Source organism: Solea senegalensis, linkage group LG2 (assembly GCF_019176455.1).
Source record: "Solea senegalensis isolate Sse05_10M linkage group LG2, IFAPA_SoseM_1, whole genome shotgun sequence".
In the NCBI taxonomy this organism is placed as follows: Eukaryota; Metazoa; Chordata; class Actinopteri; order Pleuronectiformes; family Soleidae; genus Solea; species Solea senegalensis.
In genome coordinates, this window is record NC_058022.1 from 19,455,426 (window position 1) to 19,477,279 (window position 21,854).

General features: G+C 39.2%; 2 protein-coding genes across 2 annotated transcripts; one reads left to right on the plus strand and one right to left on the minus strand.

Moving 5' to 3' along the window:
• Nucleotides 1-11,559: 11,559 nt before the first annotated feature.
• Nucleotides 11,560-13,199, minus strand: kctd12.1 (potassium channel tetramerisation domain containing 12.1). The gene has a single exon (XM_044048939.1). The coding sequence runs from the start codon at nt 13,124-13,126 to the stop codon at nt 12,248-12,250; it is 879 nt and encodes a 292-aa protein (XP_043904874.1). The 5' UTR covers nt 13,127-13,199; the 3' UTR covers nt 11,560-12,247.
• A 4,028-nt stretch (nt 13,200-17,227) lies between these two features.
• On the plus strand, nt 17,228-20,613 carry acod1 (aconitate decarboxylase 1). The gene is made up of 5 exons (XM_044051749.1): nt 17,228-17,315; nt 17,507-17,668; nt 18,189-18,278; nt 18,385-18,584; nt 19,372-20,613. The coding sequence occupies exons 1-5, from the start codon at nt 17,304-17,306 to the stop codon at nt 20,321-20,323; spliced, it is 1,416 nt and encodes a 471-aa protein (XP_043907684.1). The 5' UTR covers nt 17,228-17,303; the 3' UTR covers nt 20,324-20,613.
• Nucleotides 20,614-21,854: the final 1,241 nt, after the last annotated feature.

The following is a 21,854-nucleotide window of genomic DNA, read 5'->3' on the forward strand; positions in this document are numbered from 1 at the left end:
TTCTTTTTCTTAATGTCATCCATCCTTTTATTGTCTGGTGTACTAGTATATTTTCTACTTTTACTTCCACTATACATGGATGAGAGAAGGCACAGTATGTGTATAGGGTGACTGATGCAACAGTTGGGGGTGGCGGTGGGACTCCGTTTTTTTGTTTGTTTCTTTTCTGTTGCCTTTTTTGCTTTTTGGGGTAAGGGCACTCATGAGCTACCTGAAGTCATTTTGGTTTGGATGGTGGTGCATTTTCCTTTCTGTTTTAATATCCTTGTGAATACAGAGAGCACTTGTATGTTGTTTATGTTTTATTTTGATAAAAATCAATCAAATCTATTCGAACACTTTACCCAATCAGGTGTACAGTTGAGTATAATTATTTTTATCTTAGATTTCTGCCAAATTAAAATAATTTAACCAGTAGTCACATCTCTCCAGTCCAGTGTGTGTTATTCAGTGACATCGAAAGGCGAGATTGGAAAGTGCTGTGACAAATGAACTCCTCTGGTCACCCCTCCATTTCCAAAGCATGTCAATGAACCTCAGTGGCCTTTGCATAGAAAGGATGTCTTTCTTCTATGTTTTGTGTTGCAAGCTTCCATCTCATAATGTGAAACACTTGCTCTGGCTGGTATGTTCTTTCAAGCTGCTATAGAAACATGGCAGTGCAAGATGCTAGCCTTCAAAAACCATGACCTTTGCCTCAAGTACATAAAAGGCTTATGTAAAGTTCAATTGAGGTTTATTATTTTAATATACATACTTTTTTGTGGGATGTATATTTAGTTTCTGCCAGTAAGCCCTCTTAAATGTAATGCACTAGACCTTTAGAATTATTCATTTAACATTTCCCAATGTCCCAGTTCCTGTACTTCTTTAAAACATAAGTAAATGCACATTTTAGATAATTGTACAGGGAGTTTAAGAGAGAAATTGATTAAAAAAAAATGTCCCTTATTAGTCCAGCTCAGCACTGTACATTTATGTGTGTAGAAACATTAGGAAGAGCATGTATTGAAGTAAATAAAGGAGAAAAGAGCACAGAAATATAAAGCTTAAACAAAGAAAGAATCTCATTGCAATTAAAGCCCCTTTCTGAAATCAGTAAGTTGTGCATTTAGATGTCACTTGAAAATGTAAGATTTACTGTAAAAGACAACCCCCTTGTGGTTTTGAGAGTTTATATATTTTAGTGGTGGGGTCAATGATCACGGTAGTCCTCCCATAACAGACAAATTCCAAAGAAAACAGAATAAACAGAGCAATATATCATCACAGTCTTTCCTACATACAGATGGACCAATAAATTGAAACACATCCAACACGTAGTTTGTGTTTAAAGAAATTTATTTTTCCGTCAGTGCGGTGGACCTCTTGTGCAAATATAACTACGCTAAATCATGGTGGGGTTGTATTTAGTTCTGACTGCAAATAATATGTTTCATGCATTTGTTGGCTTCTGTGGTAAAAATGAGGTCCTTGGCTCTCTGTCCAACAGAAATGTGCAAACTCAAACAAAACAAATGATTGTTCTTGACCACACAGCAGCACTTATACAGTATGGTTTGGATGGCTGACTCAGCAGGACACTGAAACGCTTGAAAGCTGGTTGAACTTTCACAGGAATCAAGACTTTGGCATCATTATACTGATTATATATATATATACATATATAGTGTGTGTGTGGGGGTGCAATATAAGTGTTAATTTCATAATGTGTAGGTTCTAACAGGAGGTTCTAAACCAACTATCATCACTAAGCTTAGTGACACGTGCAAATCTTATTTATCTAATCTGAATAAACAACCGTTTACTACCTTTCTGTCAAAAGATAATGTGCCCAGGGCTTGTTCCTGCTCGGAAGTATAGTTTTCAGGCAACCAGTGGAGAATCAAAGCAGTTAGCCTTGTAACAGTTTCAATTCCAATTCCAGTCTTAAAGCTCACATAACCAGCTGCTGGCTCATCCTGCAAGAGTGGTGTTAATCCGCTATTTAAACCTTTGGCAAGAAGGAGTGCCAACATGCCATCCATTCCTCTGAGCAGGTCAAACTGGCAGTAGAACTAGTTAAGCGTATAAACCATGTATAAAGGCTGCGTTCACTCCGAGTTTGAAGTTAATTCTCTGTCTTTTTCTTTGATCATTCCAAAAGTGCCAGGGGAAAAATCATTTTCAAAAACTGCTACATTCAGTCTAATTACAAGCAAATGTGATTGTGGTTTAATTACAGGGCCTTTACTCTGCACTTGAACTTATCAGCGGGAATCTTCTTCTTTGTACATAATTAATGGACTATATAATTATCAAATGAAAATACTCTTTTTATTTGGGCAAACGTTTTTTAACATGTCATTAACAACGAGCATTCAAATGTTAATTTCACATCCCTTAATGTAAAACATCAACTGTAAGAGCAAAAAGGAGACACTCTGCTTTAGAGAAAAAAACATGTGGCTGTTAAGATTCACTTGCCCTTTTCCTGATTGTACAGCAATTACCATGTATTTTACTGCATCAGTACTTGCATTGTAGACTAGAGTGCGGAGCTGTTGCTGCAGCATTTACATTGCTGTCCAAAGTAAAACATCAGTGCATTTATCAAGACTACTCCCAACAATAACAATGTGCCTAGTAACGCTTGTGTTAGTATGTTCTGTGTTACTGCACTCCTCTGCAGTCACAAAAGCTTTTCCCAGAAGATGTGGAAAACCAGAAACTAGAAAAAACAAACCTTTGGATTCATGTGAGAACTGCAAATCACACTGTGCAGGAACAATCTTGTTCTCTTCTTCAAGAACTCCCACATTCAATGACAAAAGACAAATGTGTCAGACTTTGCACTATTTAATTTAATAGATGTTGAAAAGTATGTTTTTTTTGGGGAAATGTGAGCTTTTTATTTTCCCGTAAACACCAAAGCATATGTGTGTGTCACTGTAAGTTAAGAGACTGAACACACAGAGGTTAAAACTGAGCTAGTAACGTTGTTCTGAAAGGTCCAGTGTATAACATTTTGGAGGGTTTATTGGCTGAAATTGAATAGAGTGCCCTTTAGTAAGTGCATATTATCTTACTTAATTATGGTTTGGTTTTTGTTACCTTACATAAGCCTTTTATATTTACTTTAGGCAACAAAGTCCACCCTCTTAGAGAGTGAAGCGTGAAGTGACAAACCTAACCTAAGAGTGCGCCTTGTTTGTAGCAGCAAATGAAGAACATTTACCAATTAAACAAGTGATATTGTTGACTTGACACTTTTGTTGACAAGAGCATCATTTTTGGTAAGCAAAGGAGTAAACAAGGGTTCCCTGGTGGTCTTAAGAATGGGGGAGGATGAGTGGAGGAGTCCATTTGTTGTAATCAGAAGTCTCACCGTTAGAGGTCACTAAATCTTACACCCTAGACCTTAAACTCAAAGCTCACTTACCAGCTTTTTGCAAAGCTTTTAACTGTGTGCTTATGCAGGCTTTGACATATAAAGAAGCTCAGAGGTTCAAAAAGGTTTTTGCATATGAAAAGACGACTAGATTTTGTCACAGGGATCAACTAGGGAAAAAAGCGCTTATGGATATATTGGTATGCAGTCTGGTGCAGCGTTGCCCCCCTCAGTAATGCAGAGAACACTCATATGAACAGTCTCCATGTGAGACCTATGAGACAAGTTTATAAGGCTGCTTATATAAAAATGTGCAGCAGCTGTGAAAAGAGCATTTCCTATTCAATGATTGTAATTTTCGAGAGAACTCAGGTGGCATGAAAAGGTGTGAGGTTTAATGGCCCCCGTGGATGGATAGATCAGCACCTCAGCGCAGATGATCAGATCATCGCATTAGTCTGGAGGCTATTCGCAACTGGTGGCAAAATAAAAGGAGTATAAAATAAGAGTGCAATGAGCATTAGAGACACTCATGAATATCAATTTTATGCACAGTGCATTGTCAGGAGACATCATTTGCCATATGTGAAATGTGCTTGGTCTTAGTTATTAGTGTTATGACAAAATCACTGGTGACAATGCATTTTTTTATCTCATTCAGAATTTAAAATGTGGGTCTTTTATCGAAGTGCAGGCCCACGCATACGTAGTAGCTAATAATATTAGATTAAACTACAGTGGATTGATCTACTCCCCCTTGTTTGTCTTTGGGCTGAATCATCCATCTGGATGTAATGAATAATCATTGCTATCACTAATGTAGCAACACTGCTATTATTGTTGTTGATGTTCTTTGTTGCTCCTGCAGCTGTTATTCTCTCTCAACATGAGAAAACTAAAACTCTTCCTGTCTTTTAATTGTGGGAATCAGCAGGCTCCAGGTCATTATCTGAATCTGATTAACACAGCAGTTACTATATGTTTACCTGAATCTGAATGAAGATTGTACAACAGTTTTTCAACAGTCTCATTCTTTTCTACTTTCTATTAAAGTCACATCAAAATCAACACATTAGTGCTTTAATCACATGTCTTTTGCTTGAAATAATGCTTATGTCTAATGCTTTATCCTCCACATGAAGGTCACGGGGGGCTGGAGACAATCCAAATTGACAAAGGACAAAAGGTGAGGTACACTGAATACCACCTAAAAATATCAAATGAGCCGCCCACAAATCCACTTCGAGAATTTTGACGATTTATCTTTTACTAGGGGAGTCAGAGGAAAGGGAACTTTTCTCTAACTCCCTAACGTATCACGTATCGGTTCAAAAATAAATGGCCTCACTCCAGAAATTTCCTCATCATCATCTTCTTCCTGAGAAAAATCCCTCTCAGATGCCACAAAAGAGATTAGGCTGTCTTCCATGTTTTACTCACCGTGTTTAATGCCTCAGACAACCCTGGGCTGCACCAACATGGAGCGAATGAAGTTCAAACAGGTTCTACTGTATCACATAAAGACTGGGGTGTCATGATTAACCAGCAGTTGTCATGGAAAGACCACATTGAACTGGTCTGCAAAAAGACAAAACAAAGGATCTATTTCCTCCGACGCCTTAGGTCTTTTGAGGCAAGTAAGCGACTGCTTTTGTTTTATACCTCTGTGGTAATGAGTGTTCTGCAGTATCGTAATACCACATGGTACAGAAGTCTGCCCACTGCTGTGAAATTAAAACCAACCAGTTGAAAAACTTTATGAATCATTCTACCACAATAACACGTTGAGACTGGCCAAGAACGTTGCCTCTGACACTAACCACTTTCTGAACCATGCGTGCAAACTATGACCATCTGGCCGGAGGTACAGGGTTCCACAATTCAATAAGGTTCGACTGAAAAATGCCTTTGTACAACAGCCAATCTTGAAAGTAAATATGGAACTCTTAACATCATCTTCTGTTCATCTTGTAATGTGTGTGTTTGTGTCTGTGGTTCCTGGGCTATTGTAATGTTTAATTTGCAAACAAGCTGCTGTGATGCAAGACACATTTCGGGCATGTTCTGACAATAAAGTATTATCGTATCATAAGACCCTCCCTCACAGCTTGTTTTAACTGGAAAAAAAGCAGACAGAAGCAGGGGAAATTGATGTGATTTAATGTTTTTTAATGATAGAGATTATAGATAAAGGAGACGGCTGAGTAACAGCTGAGCCATGACACCCTGTTCCCAAAAGGCACCACATGAAAGCATGGGTGAACTAATCATTAGGTAGTCTTAACTAATCATCAGTTAATGATTAACTGATGATTAGTTGCCAGTTTAAGCTTATAAAAGAGCATACATCTGTTATGTATTCCACCACTTTCCATCAGAATGGAGGTTATAGAAAGAATAGTGATGTACAGTGACTGTGATAAAAGTAGGTGGACAAAATTTAGATCACTTACTCATCATCTACCGCTTTATCCTCCACATGAGGGCAGCGGGGGTTGCTGGTGCCAATCCCAGCTGACATGAAGCGAAAGGCAGCGTACACGTCCATCACAGGGCCACATAAAGATCACCCACTCTCACTCCTATCATTGTAAGACAAACAACCATCCTCTCTCACTGTCAATTGAGTGTTCAATTTGCCGGATCTGCATGTTTTTGGACTGTAGGAGGAAACCAGAGAACCCAGGGAAAACCCACGCGCACACAGGAAGAACATGCAAACTCTATGCAGAAAGGACCTTGTCACAAACCCATGTCTTCTTGCTGCAAAGTCAAGAGTTCTAACCACTACACCAAAAGTGTGGCCCAAAATTTAGATCATCCTCTGCTATTCACTCTATCACCGTGAGCCTTTGCACTTCAAGAAACAATACAATATCTTTTTGAATGACAGCAGCAGTCACCGTCCTCTGAATCCTGACGGTTACATATCCCCTGCTGTGAGGTTAAGTCAAATTTAAAATGTGTTTTTGAGTCAGAATATAATTACACTAATGAAGCCTTTGGTCCAGGGTAAATGTTTTGATGTGCTAATGAAAGCAGCTTTGATCGAAAATAACTCAGGAAGCTGATTCGCCGGCTGGACCCATGCATGGAATCCAAACAGTCCTGATCTGCCGAGACTCGAGTCAGGGAGCTCAAAGCGGAGCATGTGCAGAGAGAGGGATAAGAACATGAGAAAGGAAAGAACAGTAACAATGGCGGACAATCAAAAATCATTTTTATCATGATCTCCCTATTTTCTGCCAGTCCCCGATACGCTTTGTCTCAAAGCTTCCCTCATTTTTTTCTCTGCTCATCCCTCAAACTGAAAAACCTGCCAAACCATTCACTGTGTTACCGTGGGGATTTATGCTAAATATCTGCAGCATCCTTTGTGCACACTATATTTTTGTAGCCTAACAGTTCTCATTAGTTGAGTATTTATTTTAATGATTACATTTTATACTGGAATTATACTAGTCAGTCTGTTATTTTCTGTTCTGTTAATAGAAAAAACGCTAACCCTTTATTTTACAGTCAATTACCTGGTATTTACGAACAAACTAGATGGTAACAAAATGTATTTAATAGGAATGTTCCAAAATAAATGTATGTAATTACTAAGTTATTGCCTAGAAAGAACATGTAAACATGCTAGGAAACTAGATGGTAATAAATCTATGTATTAAGAGAGTATCCATACGGAAAGGATAGTAAGTACTACTTCATTACTTAGTAAGTACATGAAAAACTACCAAGAAACTAGATGTAATACAATCTATGTACTAAGAAAGTACCCAATCGGAAAGCATAGTAAGTACTAAGTTATTAGTAAGCACATTAAAACCTTCAAGGAAATTAGACGTAATATAATCTATGTACTGAGAAAGAAAGGCGTGAAAACATTTCTGTCCTCTGGGGGGGGGGCATGACAGAAAATAATAGAGAACCACTGCTTTAGTTGGAGAACAAGTTATCTAAAACTCAAAGTTAATTAGATAAATGTTGTCTTACTTTTATTGTGGTAGGTCATATGTGCAAAAGTGATGCATTTATTTTTGAAAGGCTAAACTACGTGGTGCCAATTAAGGCTGCAAACGAGTCTCAAACACTTATGGTGATTTATTTTAGCACCTGGCTGACAGGGCAGACGTTCTGTATATGTTTGATTTGGTATTATGTGTGCTTTGAGTTGTTTTTAATCTCAGTTAGTACTTTATAGATTTTCATGTGAACGTTATGCTAGTAGCATCACTTTGTTATTAATTAATTCGCATCTAGGCTAACGGTAGCTAGTGCAAGGTATACACACGTTACTAACGTTTATTACTGGTTAAATAGCAATGTATAAATGTAAAATATGTAAATAGTGATAAGTGTATTTAATTGGTCAATACTCTGTCCCTTAACAACTGTTATAGTTCTAAAAATGGTGCTAATTGTTATAATTTGTATATAAGTTGTACAGCAATTTCCTAACTGTGCTATTCTAAATAAGCAATTTAGAATAGCACAGTTCTGGTCATGGCACACTGTGCTATTCTAAATTACCCAACTAGCAAATGATCTGTAATTATCTAATTATTTGTTTGGCAATATTGTGTACCACTTATATTTCAGAAACTATGCCAAAATACTGCAAAGTGTTTCTTGAGTCACGTCAAGAAATGAAAAAAGGAGGACAGCTACTGCCGATTTTTTACAAGTTTTTGTGTTTGTGAGAAATTTGAAATTGAAATGATTGCTTAAGTTTACACGTCCATGTAGGTGGATTGTTTTTTATTTTCGAGTCTCTTCCCCCTGTATTCACAATTCAGTAAGTAATTCAAGCCAGTGAAGCTTGAATGTCTGTTTATTTGGTAAAATTGATCAATGTATTTGGTATTTGGTGTTCAGTTATATAAAAAGAACATCTGTGAGCTTTAACAAGTGGTGTAAAAGTTAAAGAAGACTGATGATGGTTTAATAAATCCAACCATTTTAAGGTTGTCATTTCTATGGTATATACATGTACGTATTGTGATGTTTATTAGTAAGTATCATGTGCATCTCCTTCGTAAGAACGTACTCTGTATTTATAGGGAAATATGTACTGCTTTATTTTACAGTCCTATTACATGTTAAGTACACAAAAAGTGATATTTTAGTACCGGGAAAGAACATGGCACTTTGACAGTTCATTTAGCACCCATGACCAGAACAGAATACTTCTAACTTCTAATTTTGTTACCATCTAGTTTCTTAGTATATACCAGGTGATTAGCGGACTGTAAAATAAAGGGATACCGAAAAACCTTGCCTCTGGCCGCGCACAATTATACTTCAACGATATGAACTCAAGAAAATGGTATCAGCCCATGTCCATTTTTTCAGCAGCAGTCAAATAATAGGTCACTATAATAGGTCACTATAAAATCACAGGACTATTTTTTCTTTTGCCATTTGAATGTGTTACCTTTAGAAAGAGAAACTGTAACGCACGTGCATGTTACCGTATATGTTTGCGAGGATACTCGTGCTTAGTCAATAAGAAACTATACATTTATATATTAAAGATGCAAGTGTTGCTAAATGCGAGTTAGAAATACATACACTGTACACTATGTGAGACTATTGTACAGCTGACATTACTCACTCACGTAACTAATCTGTAATATCTTATCATTTAATTGAAATACAGACTATGAGCATCTCCAAGGACGCTGAAAATCCTGCCGTCTATTAAATGGCAGAAATGTAATCATTTCTGTTTGAACAAGGTTGCATGATTTGTTCAGCAATGATTGTAAACCTTTGCTGCACATGTTCTAAATGTGTTTCCTCCCCCACAGCAGAGGTGTTGTGGAGACACACTGCACTCGCCGGGTGTAAATGTGGGTGTGAGACAGTCATTGTTAGGCTGGTACATCTGTGACCAACTGGTAACTCAGTCCAGGGTGTTTTTCCTGCATTTGATCCAACGAGAAGGCTGATGCAAACAACAACAGGCTAGTAAATATTAGTGTTTGATGTGTTTCAACATTTACATCAAAAACAAAAACATCAAAGACATTTGCGGCTATTTGAAATGGACAAAGCGAGGATTGACATTACTCAAATCACAACATCATTAATTTGACAATCAAACATGTTGATGTTGATGTCTGATTGTTTCACCTAAGATGTATTAATCATTTCAATGATTGATTGATTTAAATCTGTTGCCTCTTTTGCAACGTGATGCTTCTTTTTTGAGATGCCACAGAAGAAGCTGAGCTGCCAGGAGATACCTGCAACCGAAAGGACCAATTTAGGGTTACCAAGTGTTTGGGGTTTTTTTAATCCTGAAACTTGACTCATGGCAAAAGCTTATCAAACAACTTAGGTAAGAACCATCAATACAAACCAAAAATGACACAGCTTTTTCGGCTTATTTATTCACTGTTCATACAAACATATTATTTTTATTTTATACTAGTATTTTAAGCCTGTTTTAAACTTGCTGTATGCACAAACCTTGAATGAACTAATTTACGCTGTCACTCACAGTCTTTGGCAGAAAAAGCATCAGAGTAAATAACATATTTATGACGACTCTGTTGTCTTCATGTGTCCCGGTGAACTGGAGCAGCTAAATGGAATTCAGCCATCATTGGTTTGCTTACTGTGATGTGTCCGAATTATTGACAGGTCACTGTTTTAAAGATGCATTTTCTGTCCTAACATCAGGTGTCCCCGGATGGGAAGGAAACGGTATTCACCACATGGACACCTTGGACATGAACCACAAATAGTGATTTCAAAAAACATTTCTATTCATTTATCCAATTGTATATTGTATTTTGTTACGTGGCCCATAGATTTTAAACTGGATGTCTTTCCAGACGTAAACACACTGGAGATAACTGAGAGTGCAATTAACAATGGGGAATGGTTTCCTTGCTCGGGGCTTGACCGGGTGGGGACTCAAACCAGCAACCTTTGGGTCACAAGCCAAGTTTCCTTTCCAATTATCATGGACTACCCAAACTTAAAGTAGGTATTAATGCTCAAAGGTTTAATTAGTTTTTGCAAGACAGCTGTATTTTTCACAGTATTTTTATAGCATCTCATTGAGTAGGCCTACTAAACGCCTTCATGAAAGTGGTTTGTGAAATAAAGAAGTATGTAAGTAGGTAACCAGATTTTTTTTCAATCCTCATTTTCACTTGAGCCCCTGCCACCTGAAACGTCTGTGCATCTCACATTGAAACCCTTAGATCTTCGCTGTGGGAAAATGTCCCCTGACCTTCACAAATGATACATCACTGCTTCTGGTCTGTAAGCCCCTGTTGTTTTATAATTCCTCCCATGGCTCTAAATGTAAGGTAACCTCTTCATGTCTGTTTTAAAGCGAAACACGTAATCCAGGACTGGCTGTATACACAAATAATTCTGCTCCTGCATCGTCTGATGCACAATCATCTCAGCATTCATCCACAGGACCTGTCAGATTGAAACCTCCTATTTGTGTGCAGCTGGACCCTTTTATTATTTACACTTGAAATGATAATGACATCATGTGTGCACAGCTGCACTATTTGCATCCACACAGCATGCGACTGAATTTCGTGTGACAGAAATGGAAGCGGCGGCTACGGATCCTTCTGCAATATTGACATGCAAACCGAGCTCACAGGTGGAAGGTTTTTCTTGTGAAGTGGAAAAGTATAAGTCAATCAAGAACTTTGTGAGACGTTGGTCACTGCCATTCTAATTTCGTCTCAGCCTCTATTATTTCTAGTTATTTCTACTCTTTTTTTGTATTGACGTTTCTGAACAGAGTGTCTCACTTTGATTCACTTTGAGTTTCTGCCTCATTAGGACCAGGTTTTAGTATTCATAAGGACTACTGGCCCTGGCAAGGTGGTGCTTAGCTGGTTGAATAATCAACAGGGGTGAAGATAAAGTTGATCACTGTGCTGTGCCTGCATGGGTTTCCCAATAAGGGTGCAAACAACTAACCCTCTCTATCAAGATATAGAAAAATACACATACAGGTATACAAAAAAGATACACACACTCAAGGCAGCACGGGTTGCCAGACCACCAGCGCAATTACCGACCAACATACCCACCTTTTATTTGCACATTTGTAGTTGTTATATAGCAATCCTGGCCCTTCCTGGCACATATGTATCAAGTAGACTACACTGGTTGAGAAGAAGATAAGATGGTTGGCAAAGTGCTGAGAATAACGGAGTAGAAGATTTTATTTTCATCTGAGCAAGTTTAACAGACACAACTCTACCAGGCAAGCACGTATACACTTACAATCATGTCAGCGATAGGTCTGCTGTAAGAGACAATTACATGATACAAAAAGGTGGCAAAACGTGATCAAGCAAGATTAAAATGACACTGAATGTTCTGCTCGCCAGTCCTCGGACGCCGCTCACTTCACACAGCACTTTTGTCAAGTAACGCTGACAAAACAAGAAACAAGAAAATGGTTGACAAAGTGGGGGGGAAAAATAGCTCGATTTTGGTAACACTCTAAAGTTCAATCAAAGAAACATGTTATCTGAATTGATCTTTTCATAACATGGCAACTTCAGTTTAAGTTGACTTAATTCCCTTGAGTGCTGTTAGGGCTTTGGATGAGTGTAACATCTCAAATGATGTGCTATTCAATTTATAATTCAAATGACATTATCTTCTCTTAACACATACTCCTTTGAGTGTCTGTGTCATTAAAGTATTTTTTATTTTTTGGTATTTTTTGGTATTTTTTAACTCTGCTGCTTGGTTGTTTTGAAGTAGAATGGGAATGGAATTTGCTTTTGCCAAACATTGCCATTCAACACACCAAACGCAACATTAATTAAGACATTCCCTTCTATTTACATCAACATGATCACGTGAATGTTGCAGTTATTAGTCCCGACAGAAGACATATTCGGTGTAGCTTGTCCAGATTTTGTCCTCGTTTGGATCATTGCTGGTGTAGGCGCAGGTGCCTGTGGAGCTGCAGGCCACCATGTGGAAGCCCACCTCTGTCAGCTTGTCAAATGCCTGCTCTAGAAAATTATACTTGAGGTAGTAGCGGGATGTGTATCTCTCCGGCGGTCTGTCCGGGTCCCTGCTCTCGTTCAGCGTGTCCCCAAACACCTCTTTGGCCAGAGACGTCTTCCCGCACACGGTGATGCGCGCCACCCTCCTGAATTTGGCATCGGTCTGGATGTCTCTTCCAATGGTGTAGGAGCCGCGGTATCCTATCGTGATGTAGCCAGACTTTCTGGAGTCCAGCGATGGAGAGCGCATGGCACCGCTGACCGACATTGCGCGCAAAGTCTCCATACAGACGGAGGAGCCGCACTGCTGCGCACCTTCCTCTGTGTCACTCTGGATGATCTCTTCGCTGAGGGAATTATCTTTACTCACCCGCGGGCTAAGGCGTTTGGCGAGGTCCCGCAGCTGGAAGAAGTCAGCCTCCCTCTGCAGGCGGCTCTTCTCAGGGAAGTAGTCCGGGAGGACCAGGTTCAGGTCCCGGAGGTAATCTAGGATGTAGCGGAACAAGAAGCCGTCCCTGTCCAAGAAGAAGCGCCCTTTGCTGTCTCTCGCCAAGTCCTTGGGCGACTTTTTGGTGAACATGTTCCACAGGAGCGAGTCTGGCACGGCGACGAGAGTTTTGTACCTGGTGACATAAACCTGTCCGCCGACGTTCAGCTCGATGATTTCTGAAAACGGGGAGCAGGACAATGAGTCTCCGCCGCCGCAGCTGGACACAGCGCGCTCCGCATCAGCCAGTGCCATCGTGTGAGAGCCGGTGCACTGATGCGATGGAATCAGAGGCAACACTGAGCAACAAAGTGGCGGCGGCTTGTTTATGAAGCCAGGGCTTGCCGCGCGAGAGAGTGCGCGTGCATGATGGGTTAACCGTTAAGTCAACGTTTAACTGTTCAGTTACTAGACTGGTGTTGTGCCATGCACTGTAGTATCCTGCGCGTGTGTTAGTGTTGCATTCAGAAGCAGATCAAACTGATTCATTACCATTTTTGAATTATAGAAACTGATGTTTCTGCCAATCATGATGTAGGTTTGTCTTGATTATTACGTGTACTGCTCAAAATCAGTGCAAAATATGATGCTGTGCAGTCCATGTGAAACTAAGCCGATATGTTTGTGTCATATGTGGGTTTTTTTGTTTGTTTTTCGGAACAATTACAATAAATGTATATTGTTTTTCTTTTCTGTTCTATTGTTTAATAATGTATCTGTTCTTCCTATTTTAAAAAATAATTGAAAAATAAATACAGTTGGATGTGATGTGACCTTCCACCTACAGGGGTGCCTCTGGAAATGTTGATCTCCATGTACCACATTTGATACTGGGGACCCATGCATACAAGGCTATTGCCAAATGTTCAAAGTTATTGGAAATGTTATTGGTGGACTAGCAGTCTTCAAGGCAGGGGTTAAGCTGGTCAGCTTTCAATGACGCACCAATGAAGGTTTGCAAATAGGCTGTCTTTCTAAAAACAAAACTATGACTGTAATCTTATTTTCTCACTTTCCAGCTTTTCTTGCAGATTTGTATGTGTTTTTCAAGCACATAGAATCAACTGGAGGCAAGGATTCACTCGCTCTGTGATGAAAACATGTTAAGTGCAGAGGGGTGAAAGGGCTAGAGATATACCTGTAATTATAATAAAACATAATGTTTATTCCTTATAAACATAAGCAAAAAGATAGACAGACAGACATAGATATGGATATATTATTTTTAATTCATCAAAGAATTCTAATGTTCTTTTTCAAGCCCTGTGTCATAACCAGAATTCAGAATGAACTCTGCTTTGAAATCAGGAAATTGAAGAAAAATATGGAAAGAGTGACACCCATTGCACTCCAGTAGGAAATGCAGGCAGCATCTTATTAGAGCGAGGGAGAGTGAGAGCTAGATACTGTATTTTATTAAATGAACTTGACAAATGGCTTCGACAATAAACATTTTTTTATTATTTTTGTATTAAAATGGATACATATCAAAAATGGATTTGTATGTTGACACCCAAGCATGGGCATGTGGAAAATAAAATCTGAAACTAAATGATTTCAAAGAGAAAGGAAACATATCATGAAATGAAAGCATTTAGACAGACCTCACAGACAGACCACAGTACGTCAGGCTGAAGGACATCACGTCTGACACTGTGGTCAGCAACATCGGAGCTCCTCAGGGGACTGTGCTGTCTCCCATCCTCTTCACTCTGTACACTGCGGACTTCTGCTACAACTCTGAAACGTGTCACATCCAGAAGTTTGCTGACGACACGGCCATCGTGGGGTGTATCAGAGACAATGAAGAGGAAGAGGAATATACGAGCCTGGTGAGGAACTTTGTTGTCTGGTGCCACATTAACAACCTGCAGCTCAACACCTCAAAGACCAAGGAACTGGTCATCGACTTCAGGAGGGACAGACCCAGTTCGAGACCAGTTCTAATAGGAGCAGAGGAGGTGGAGGTCGTTCAGACCTACAAATATCTTGGGCTGTGGCTGGACAACAAGCTGGACTGGACAAGCAATTCAAGGCATCTGTACAAGAAGGCCCAGAGCAGGTTGTACTTCCTGAGGAGGCTACGCTCGTTTAACATCTGCAAGAAGCTCTTGTGGATGTTCTACCAGTCTGTGGTTGCCAGTGTTCTCTCCTACGCTGTGGTGTGCTGGGGCGGAAGCACAACTAAGGCAGACTTCCACAGACTAGAAAAACTCATCAGGCGGGCCGGCTCTGTGGTAGGAATGAGGCTGGACCCTCTGGTGACAGTGGCAGAGAGAAAAACTGTGGACAAACTGCTGAGCATCCTGGACAATGCCAGCCACCCTCTGCACACTGTCATCAGCAGCCAGAGGAGCCACAGAAGCCTCAGCAATAGGCTGCTCCTCCCAAAGTACAGGACCAACAGGCTGGGGGACTCGTTTGTCCCCCGGGCCATCAATCTGTACAACTTCTCACTGGGGGGGAGGAGGGCAAACAAAACAAACAGTACAAACTAAACAAACATATGTCCATAATCACAACTCAGTGAAATGTGCAATAACCACAACAATAACAACATAATAACATGTGGAATAAAACCTTATAGACAGTGCAATAAAAGCCTGGGCAATACGGGGTAACTGTAGGTGTGTGTGTACCTGTGTGTGTATGTATATGCATATATATGTATATATGTGTATGTATGTATGTATATATATATATATATATATATATATATATATATATATATATATATATATATATATATATATATATATATATATATATATGTGTGTGTGTGTATATATGTATATGTGTATGTGTATGTATGTATATATGTATATGTATATGTAGATATGTGTATGTATATATATGTGTTGTGTGTATGTATGTATACATACATATATATAGCATGGGTCATTTATGTTTGTATTTTTATATTTTTTATATTCTCTTAGATTTTTATTTTTATTTTAACTTTATTTTTTAGCTTATTTTATTCTATTCTATATTTTATGGTGTTTGGTAACTGGGGTGTTTCTCTTTCCAGTCTCCTGAAAAGTGTGACTCTTTTCAGTGCTGTGTGCTGATGTTGGAGCTGTTAATTTCCCCAAGGGAACCTCCCAAAGGGATCAATAAAGTCGTCTGTCTGTCTGTCTGTCTGTCATTTATTAAAGTTACTGGAACATGTACAGTAAGTAGGGATGAAAAAAAAGAACCTCAAAATTAAATGGAGAATACATCTGATGTGATTCCACCCCCCATTTTTAAAAGTGCACACAAACATCTTTTTTTTAAAAAACTGGGTATTAAAGCAGATCAACTAAAGGCGTGACTTGATTAAATGTGGAAAAAGAAAATTGCATTTAAGAGTAAAGTAAATGAATTATAACTGGTGCTATGTATTTTTTTTAGTGAATTTAAAACGGGCAGTAAGCTTGACATCAAGAATGGCAGCAAGCAGAGAAATAAGTGAAGTTAAAACATTTTTTAATTATAATTTAATAAACAGGTAAAGCTTGCTTTGTTCCTAATTATCGGCTTTGTTTGATGATTGCGAGTATACAAATGTCAAATCAAACTTTGAATCTTGAGCTTGAATGCTATCAAACTATAACTACATCATTTGTAATCCATTCATTAGAGCATGCTTTTAATATGACATGTGGTTGAGTCAGTGTTTTGTAACATTATGGCTGAGGTCAAATCATTTCCCAGCTGCTTGATGTCAGACACTTGTTTGTCTTGTGATTGTCATGGAGGGATTTCTAGTCATTTCCCTGTTCACAACTTCCCTGCATACAGAGAGCTGAATTTCCATAGTCTGTAATTTCAAGAACTAACTGATTGTGTAAGACAGTATTTCTTTAGGTCATCTGATTTATCCATAAGATCGTCATGTATGTCATTATGCTAATACTGCAGTGGATCACTGTTAAGATTGCTATTTCATTTTGTGATTTTCTGAAGCGCATACAAAAACATACAAAGTCAACCCCACTTATTTATTATTTGAAGTTAAATGTCTGCAGGTCTTTTTTAATAAAAAACCCCAAGATATTCTGAACATTTGCACGTGAACTGTCAACCAAGACGTTGGGACAAAAGAATCAAAGGCGATGTCCAGTCATTGTGAAAGTTACCACTTCTCATTGTTGTGGGTTTTTCCACAGTTTGGTAATTTTGTTGGTCTGCTTCTTATAAGTGTCTCTGTTCTTGGATATTTTGTCACTTGAAAACGTTGTTGAAGTGCAGAAACCTTAGGAAAAGGCAAGTAAACTTTCTTATTTCTTATAACAAACGAAAAACACACACACACTCATTAGGGGTGTGGTTTGAATAGGTATAATAACCCTTTTTTAAATTTGTGACAGGTGATACTTTCAGGTAGCGTCAGTGTAAGCGCTCACATTAACAACATCACAACCTTGAGGTTAACAGAGCTTCAGCAATGCTACGCAAGGTAATGCTGGGCTTTTTTGTTTGTTGTTTTTTTTTGTTTTTTGTCATAGTTACATATATATCATTTTTAATATTAAAATTACATTTTTTCAAAGACATAACTACAGCATAGTTTGGTATATGGTCTCTGGGTATGCTTGTGTCTTGAGTTTTGGTCTAACTCTAACTGGTATTGTTTTTGTATCTCACCAGGGTATTACAGAGAGCTTTGGAGCTGCTGTTCATTCACTCAGCACTGCCCAGCTGACAGACGGCGTGATAACCAGAAGTAAAAGGATGATTATGGACACACTGGGTGTCGGGTTAATAGGAACCAGGACAGATGTCTTTAAAAAGGCTCTCAAGCACAGCCAGGTACAGTGCACGGTTAAACAAAAAAAAGTTTGAAAACACTAAAGATCTGGCTTACATTTAATTCCAAACGCATTTTGTCAACTTCTGTATGCTGTCCACTGAAGCTCTTCTTACTTCTCTCTATATTTGTGATTCTGCCTGTGTTTGCTGAACAAAACAAACACGTCTTCTTATGTTTGTTGTGTCAAAGTAATGATTAATTATTATCGCATTATTTAAACATTGTAAGTACGTTTATCTCAGGTGTGTTTAGATAGTTGGTGAAAATGAATTCTTTTTTTCATCAGATTGCCAAGGTTGTACTGAAAAAGGATTAGAAGGAAGGATAAAAAGGATTTAACTCCAGCTCCTAACTTCCACAATTTCACCCCATAGACTGATGCACATACTTTTCACAGTCCGAACATCAAATTTGAGTTGCAGGATATTTGTTGCCTTCACATCTCTATTTAACTGCACACAAATGCTTAATGTTGTTAACTGTTTTTCATGAATCAAATATCCTTTTGTCTGGTTGCAGTTGTTCACATCAGAGGAGAGGAGCAGTGTGTGGGGTAAATCAGACTTAACTCTGCCTCCTCAATTTGCTGCATTTGTCAATGGCATCGCTGTAAGTTTGGTCAAATAAAAGCACAATACACTTCACAATCTATCATTTTTAGACAGACAACATTGTGTGGTGCTGTTTGATCACTGCTTCCGTCACACTGTCACAGGTTCACTCCATGGACTTTGACGACACATGGCACCCGGCCACTCATCCCTCGGGGGCTGTGCTTCCTGCAGTGCTGGCCCTGGCGGAGACGCTCCCCAGCCGGCCTTCTGGTCTAGACCTGCTGTTGGCCTTTAACATTGGTATCGAGGTGCAGGGCAGACTCATGAGATTCTCCACAGAAGCATACAACATCCCTGAAAGGTGAGACATATGCAAATGTTACCTGTTCTGCAGCACAAAATGACTGCAGAGGAAATAAACAAATTCATATACAGTAAAATAAATAAAATGACGGTAAACCAATTTGCAAACCTCCTCAAGCATTAAAGTAGATCCACATCAACTCCTACCAGTTCTGTGGAACATGGATTCATATGAGGCAGTTTTTATCATATATATTCAGTCTATTCTTTTACCTATGGTGTTATCGTCCTTTGGCATAATGATACTGGGTGAATTTTACTGCTATTTCTGTATTCACATTTCTGTAAAGTATTAAGATGCTGATTAAACCCTTATTCTGACACACACATATATATCAGCCGTTTCCAAGAGAAATAAATCCCAGCTTCGTTTTATGCACTTGTTATTGTAAGCTTCTATAAAGGCTGCGACGTATTCAGCCAATTTATCTGATGACAGCTCTGCAAATGTATGGCTGCATATTTACCAATGGTGGAGCCATGAAAGAGTACCTCATCTTAAGACAACATTTATTGGTGATGTTGCATAGTGCAGCTGAATACATTTTACCATTAGTAATTAGTAGTGGTCTAATATGGCTCTATCCATAGAGCTCCTAATGTATATAATGTGAATTATTTTATATGTCATATCTGCCAAATAGAAATAATTTCAGCTACCCTACGCCTTACACACTGCTCCTTTAAATGAGCAAACAAAAAACTCAGCCACTAAATGTTCCCATCATGACCCTAAACATGAATGTATCCTGATATTCCAGTTTCTTCTCCTTCCTCATCCTCAGATTCCACCCTCCCAGTGTAGTTGGGGTGATGGGCAGTGCTGCAGCCTCAGCAAAGCTCCTGGGTCTGTCCCCCACACAGTGCACTCATGCTCTGGCGATCGCTGCTTCCTCTGCTGGGGCTCCCTTAGCCAACGCAGCCACACAAACCAAACCTCTCCACATAGGAAATGCAGCTTGCAGAGGCCTGGAGGCTGCTCAGCTGGCCCAGATCGGTCTGGAGGGGAATCCAGCCATCCTGGACTGTGGGTTTGGGGTTTACTACAAAGATTATAGTCCCTCCAAATTTGTAGATTCTTCTTCCAGTGGCTTTAAATGGATTCTGGAAGATCAGAATGTGGCTGTCAAGAGCATCCCTGCTCATTTGGGGATGCACTGGGTTGTGGATGCTGCTTTGGCAGCCCGCAGGAAGCTTGAAAAAACAGCCGCAAACTTTGACCTCTGCCAGATCCGGCACATCACACTACGAGTACCTCCGTCCAAGTACATCAATTGCCCTTTACCAGACACAGAGCACCAGGCCAGGCACTCATTTCAGTTCAATGCCTGCTCCGCACTGTTGGACAACAAGGTTACAGTGGATTCCTTCAGCGAGGCTCAACTGAAGCGTCCTGCTCTGAGGGAGCTCCTGTCCAAAGTGACATTGGAGACACCTGAGGACAACCACCCCAGCTTTGACAAGATGTACTGTGACATTGAGATCGAAACACATCAGGGGGTTGTCACAGCCAAGTGTGATACCTTTTACGGCCACTGGAGGAAGCCCCTGAGTCACAAAGACCTGGTGGATAAGTTCAGTGTTAATGCTTCTTCAGTGTTGAGTACAGAGGGAGTGGAAGGAGTCATTGATGTGATAGATAACATTGAAAAAGTGGGTGAATGCTCGATTCTGAATGCATATTTGACGATGACGAGTACTCCACATCAGCAGTTATACAGAAAAAGAAACATTTGAAGGAGCAAGTCCATGATTGTATGAGGCCGTAAGAAGTGCTTTCTCATGCATGGTTTCAGCAGGGTACTGTGACCAAACTTGAAGTATCTGTGTAAAAAGATAAGAAAGTATGTCTTCAACCCACAGGAAAATGCAACACTGACCACCTTACCAAATTTAAATGTTTTAAAAAATGAAGTTTACCAATCATGTAAAATTCAACCACATTCTCTGAGACTCTAGTCTGTCAGGTTGCCATCTTCTTCAGAGGACATTACATTGACTTACATTCAATTCCTGGAGATTTACTCTAACCTTAACCATAACTACTTCTGACCTAACACCAACTTTAACCATAACCATACATGCCTGTACCTTAAAATGTAATACTTTACATTGAGAGAACTTGCTTTGTGTCCCCACAACATACCTTGAACACACACAAATACACTGAAATGCTTTAAACACAAAGCAGCTAAACGTCACTGTTCATCACTCCGATAACAAACCACTTGTTTAACAAACAGAGAAGCAACATTTTTGCAGTTTAAGGACAAACACAGAGCTGGTTTAGCTACAGCCCTGCTCTCTGTCTCCCCCCTATTCTATCAGTGGTACTGCAGCCTCACAACAGGAGTCTGCTGGTCCTCCTGTTCTTCTTCTCTACTTCACTTGCTCATCTTTAGGGATTTTGAATTAAGTGGCAGAGCTTTTCTGTGTGTTTTTCTGTTACAGCATTTGAGGAAGATGGCTCTGGTGTTTTAGACATGCCTAAATAATCCTAAACTGAAAACTACAGAGACAGTCTTTACTTTATAATTAATTTCACTCTACAGCTTCAGTCCCTTTCTCACATGTTCCCAGCCACTATTTTCTGACATATATATAATGTTAGAAGAGGAGAAATTCTGCATCCGCTTTACAGTCGCTTTAAAAACATTTTTCTCTCATTATATTAAGTTACAAAAAATGTTATTAAGAAGAGCTGCATTGCGTGAAATGTACCATATGTGACAGAGTGGATCACTGAGGCAACGGAAATGTATAAATTGGTGTTAAGTGTTTAGATTACAAGATAAGTAGATGGAATATATACAAATATGGGCTCCTGTGGACCCGAGTTACTGATGTTACTCCCTTGGGGAAGGTTGGGGAATGTATATGTCTTTTTTTTTCTAGCATGCTATGCAACAGTTCAGTAAATTCACATGTAGTAAATAGGTGTAAAACTGACATTAATGTGGTGCAATACATAGGGGTTTAAGACTTTGCAAATAGGACTGCAATGATTAATTGATTACTAATTTAATCACCAGCTATATCGATAATTGATTCATCATCTGTATGTGTTGTTGTTTTAAAGGATTTAGACAGATATCTGACTACTAATAGATTATACTGATGTTGTGGGGGGTTTTTTTAAGTCAAGCACAGTCTGTTTGCCTTTTTCTGTAAATAAACATTTCTGGATCTGAGAGAATTTCCATGAGTGCTTTTTGTTTGGTTTTAAACTTCCTCCTCCTCCTCCTCCTCAAAAAAGCTACAAAGTGAT